Source organism: Aegilops tauschii, chromosome 2 (assembly GCF_002575655.3).
Source record: "Aegilops tauschii subsp. strangulata cultivar AL8/78 chromosome 2, Aet v6.0, whole genome shotgun sequence".
Classification (NCBI taxonomy): domain Eukaryota; kingdom Viridiplantae; phylum Streptophyta; class Magnoliopsida; order Poales; family Poaceae; genus Aegilops; species Aegilops tauschii.
Window position 1 is genome coordinate 99,142,514 of NC_053036.3, and position 4,949 is coordinate 99,147,462.

Here is a 4,949-nt window from a genome sequence, read left to right on the forward strand (position 1 = left end):
GCAAGCCACTTAGTGTAAACAGTCTAGAACATCACCTCTAATCGAATAAGTTAAACATCACATGAAATTGATTTTAAGGAAAGATTGTTTCCACGAAAAAAGGATAACCGCTATATTTGCAGTCCCCAACAGATATTCTGTACCAAAGAGTGTCAACATATGGGGTCTGTTCAGGATGACATAGAGGATTTTACGATGGCAGCAGATTCATAGAAACATCACCACATTAGCTCACATCCTCGCGAATACGCAAGTTGCGTATCTTTCCATTGATAGAAGAAGAGTTACAGCAAGCGATTACAAACACGTGCAAGTCATGTGCACTAAAGGCATGATCGTGGGTGTTGGAGCTAACAAAACAAGGGGTTGCTCATCCCCAAAAACACAAAAGGCTAACTCTCAGGTATGATGTTGCTTATCCCAGCGGCGCCGGCCTTGGCCTAGAGGCGCGCCTCGTCTTTGATGGCAGTAGTGAGTTGGGAGAAGGATGGCCGATCGTGGTCGAAGACACATCCGTTGCGGTGTTTTCAAATCCACCCAGCAGTGAGGATGATGATGGACGCGAGGCCTTTGCGAGCGGAGGTTGACGCTTGTTCGGTTGAGGTCGCCCACCAAGTTTGGAAGGGGGTGTCGCCATCAGGAAGGCTAGTAGGTGCTCTCACCCAGCCACGAACCTCATGCCAGATTTGCCTAAAAAAGGAGAAGCCCGCTAGGAGGTGTTGCATGGTCTCGGGCTCTTGGTCGCATAGGGCACACATGTCGTTGTCGGAGAGGTAGTGTCGGGCTAGACGCTCCGCCGTCCAGCAGCGCTCCTGCATCGCAAGCCACATGAAGAACTTGATGCGAAGAGGTGCCCATGGCTTCCACGTGAGCTTCCACTAGGGGTCTCCGCATGACCCGTTGAATAGGGCCTGGTAGCATGAGCTGGCAGAATAGAGGCTGGAGGCCATCCATCTCCAACTGAGGGTGTCGGGAGTGGCCAAGAGCTCAACATGCCAGACTTGTCGCCATAGGTCGACGTACTGGAGCAAGGCCGCGGGGCCCAGTGCTCCCCTGATGTCTTGCACCCAAGACCTGAGGTGTAGGGCCTCACTGACGGTGCGAGATTTTTGTTGGCGGCGAGGGACTAGCGAGTGCACAAGGGGGGCAATCTCTGCCACAGATCTTCCATCTATCAAGTGGTCGCTCCAGAATTTGCAGCTGGCCCCGTTGCCAAGTTGCCAGGTGGTGGACGCCCTGAAGATGGCGGTGACGTCGGTATCATGTGGGATATGCAGGTGGCTCTAAGATCTCGAGGGGTCCGTGCGTTGTAGCCAAAGCTAGCGCGTACGCAGAGCGATTCCGACACGGTATAGATCGCAGATGCCCAGCCCACCAAGGGAGATGGGCCTGCAGACTTTCTGCCAGTTGACGAGGCATTTCTTGCCGCTCGCGTCTTTGCTTCCGGCCCAAAGGAAGCCTCGGATGATCGGATTGACCCGCTTGAGGATCGATTTGTTGAATGCAATGGCGATGAGGAAGTGTGTCGGGATCGCACAGAGGACGTGGCGGACCAAGGCAAGCCGATCACCCTTCAAAAGAAGTGAAGCACACCAAGTGGAAAGCTTCTTCTCGAGCTTGTGGACGATCGGAAGAAGGCTCGAGGTGGGCGGCTTGCGGATAGAGAGCGGTAGCCCAAGGTACTGGATAGGGAAATGCTTGACCGGGCATTGCATCTCGGACTTGATCGTGTCAATGTGGTCATCGCTGCACCGGATTGGCGTTGCGGAGCATTTGTCAAAGTTGGTGCGGAGCCCCGAGGCCACCCCAAACACCCGAAGAAGCTCGCGCACGGTGGCAATGTCGTGGCTGTCGAGGTGGCAGAAAATAACGACGTCGTCTGCGTAGAGGGAAATGCTCGAGGCCGCGTGACGTGTCGTGAGCCGCTGGAGGAGGCTGTTGTCAACCGCACGGAGGAGAAGCGAGTTCAGGACGTCGATGACGATGGTGAACAACATTGGGGAAATTGGGTCTCCCTGTCGGAGGCCGCAAGCGTGGTCGATGGGAGGCCAGGATGGCCATTGATCATGACCCGTGTGCTCAGATCCTCAACACCATTCAATCAATAACAAAGCGTATATCATCCATATACGTGTGCATTTTTTTCATGATTAAAGCATTTTATCTATGAAGAGTAGTACTTTTGTAAACCAGTGTAGCTAATGATCATATGTAGTCTGGCAATATAGTTTGTAATTTTCATGAAACCACATGTCTCATGCTAATTCGGCATAAAAAATACCACATAAAACAAACATTTATGTTTTGTATACGAGGATCGGGCCGACGTGGTCATGGTGGCCACCGCGGCGGTAGAGGAGGCAGGGCAGCGACGACAACAACGAACGTAGGTAGGAAGCTGAAGAGGTTGCCAAGCCAAAATAGCTTCGTCACCACCTCCGAGAAGCTGCGCACGCCCAAGTAAGTTTCTCTCCACTCCAGTTTACCCATCCCTCAGCTCCGCTCCTTTCTGCAAGCTCACGCATGTATCTCAGTTGTTCTTCATAACACAAGCTTCCAAAATAATCTTGTCAAAACATGAGCCTAGCTTTGTAATTGGAAGCAAAACCAAGCTGATTAATGGGTAGTTAATCACCCTGTTCCATGATCGATCTAGCTTGTACTACATGCATCGTAACTCATTGTTTGCATGATCATTAGATCGACCACTGGTCATGGATGAAAAAGAGAGATGATGGGCGATATCTATGGAGAGATTCATTCATCTGCGATAGAGACAATAGCATGTACAAGTGGGGCATTGGACAATGAACATTAATGAGATCATGAGCTGCAATGTCTTTTTGGTCACAAAGGCATGTGAGGGTTTGTTTCTTCCATTACAACACATGTACACATTTGCTAGTAATACTAATACCACGGCAGACCGTGTAGTCACACAAGTACACTATTGTGTGTGTGTGTGATTTCATCGCATTGTTGCAAGTTTATTGATTGTTGTAGCTAATCTAATACAAGTTCAATTAAGTTTCATAGTCACGCACGATCATTATGCCAGTAATAAGATTAGGCTTCAATGATCGTTTCATCCATCTGGTGATGAAGTGTGTAACCTCTGTAAGGTTCACGATAAAAGTTAATGGTGATCTTCTATTGTACTTTACTCCATCAGAGGTCTCCAACAAGGGGATCCGATCGATGTCACCATGTTTGTTCCTCTTGTGTGCCCAGGGCCTCACTTCTTTGCTAAATAATTACCATGGTGCACACATTGATAGAGGCATCCAGGTATTATTCATGCACCTTGGGTTAATCATCTCCTTGCTAACGATAGTTTGATCTTACTCAGTGCTAAGAGACTCAATGATATTGATCTATGCTGATTGTTCTGGTCAAGAAGTGAACCGAGAGAAGAGCTCAATTATTTCAGTGGCAATACCGTGCAGCCCCTTCGTGAGTCCTTGAAGCAAACTCTTGGTATTTTAGTGGAAGCGTTCGCTGAATGTTATTTGGGTCTCCCGACAGCTATTGGCAGAATTACAAGTGGTACTTTCATGCATATTAACGAGAGAAGCAAAAGCAAAATGCAGGGATGGTCTGAGAGGACTCTAGCGTGCGCGGCTGGCTAGGGCAGGCTATTCCAACGTACATACAACATGAGTTGCTTCCTAGCTTCCTTCTAGGGGTGTCTGTTCCTTTTACGGCCGAGCTCCTGCCTTCCGGGAGGGGGTGATCTTTGCCCAACATGTGATCTTGAAGGTTGACTCCATGAAATTGGTCAACCTATGGAACTTGTGTAGCAACTCTTACTCTATTGCTGCGCCTATCTTGAAAGAATTAGAAGGGATTGTCCCAAATTTCGCTTCTTTTTCGGTTACTCATGTCAAAAGGAATTTGAACGATCACGCGCATACATGTGTTCAGCGTGCTAGTACACTATATGGGACGGATAGTTGGCTTGATCAAAGCCCTGAGTTTTTTGTTAGAGCATCTCTAGCAGACCCCGCATAAGTGGTCAAACCCGCAAAAAATTTACGTTTTACAGTTTTGGGAAAAAAAAGTTGCCAGAACAGAAACCGTAAAAGTAGTCCAACCCATAAAATTTTTAAGGGCCACTGCAAATGCACACCCGAAACCCTTATCTTTGGAGGTTGGAAGGCCGAACATAGGGGGGCCCGTATACCGGTCAAACCTCGTCGGAGCAAACACGCCGCCGCGGAGTTTGCCGGAATCCGCCCTAAACTCGCCGGAATTCATCACCGCACATCGGAAAAGGCCGCTAGACGTCGCAGTCGATCGCCGCCGGTTAGAATTGGACGAGCTCGACATCGTCGTGGCCTCCCATGACCTCAGCCTGGCCGCCCGAATCCTCCCGACGCGGCTGGCAAAGGGGCACGACTCGGCTGGCAATAGAGCAAGGCGCGGACGACGGAGGCAACGGGGCGTGGCCGGCAAGCTGTGCGCGGACGACGGAGGCGACGGAGCGTGGCCGGCGAGGCTGGGCGCGGCCGGCGTGGTGATGGGGCGCGGCCAGCAGGGGCGGGGCACGGCCGACGGGCGACGGGGCATGGCCTGCGGGCGACGGGGCGCGGCCGACGGGGTTGGGCGCGGCCGGCGTGGTCGGCACGGCCGACTGGAGGAAGGGGCGGCAGCGGCCGGACTGGAGGCCGGCCGTGAATATACTTTTTTACGGATCCGTTTGGGGGTCTGCATCTGTGCCAGCCCGAGCCAGCCCGCAAAAGCGGTTTTACGCGAACTGCAAACGCGTTTTGCGGGCCGGTGGATGCGGGGTCGGCTAGAGTTGCTCTTAGTTGCCTTCCGGCGGATTTCATCCGGATTCTAGTTAATCAATAAAGCTCTCTAGTTCGTTGCAAGAAAAAAAAAACGGAGAAAATACGAAACGTTGGCGCCACGACGACCTCGGCCACCTAGAACGGCCACTCGGCTCC

General features: G+C 51.3%; 1 protein-coding gene across 1 annotated transcript; it reads right to left on the bottom strand.

Moving 5' to 3' along the window:
• Positions 1–1,319: 1,319 nt before the first annotated feature.
• LOC141040787 (uncharacterized) lies at positions 1,320–1,997 on the bottom strand. Its single transcript, XM_073506906.1, has one exon. It carries the CDS (start codon positions 1,995–1,997, stop codon positions 1,320–1,322), a length of 678 nt encoding a protein of 225 aa, XP_073363007.1.
• Positions 1,998–4,949: the final 2,952 nt, after the last annotated feature.

Excerpts from the sequence above, each read along its gene's own strand:
- LOC141040787 (XM_073506906.1), bottom strand. The coding sequence starts at position 1,997 with ATGTTGTTCACCATCGTCATCGACGTCCTGAACTCGCTTCTCCTCCGT.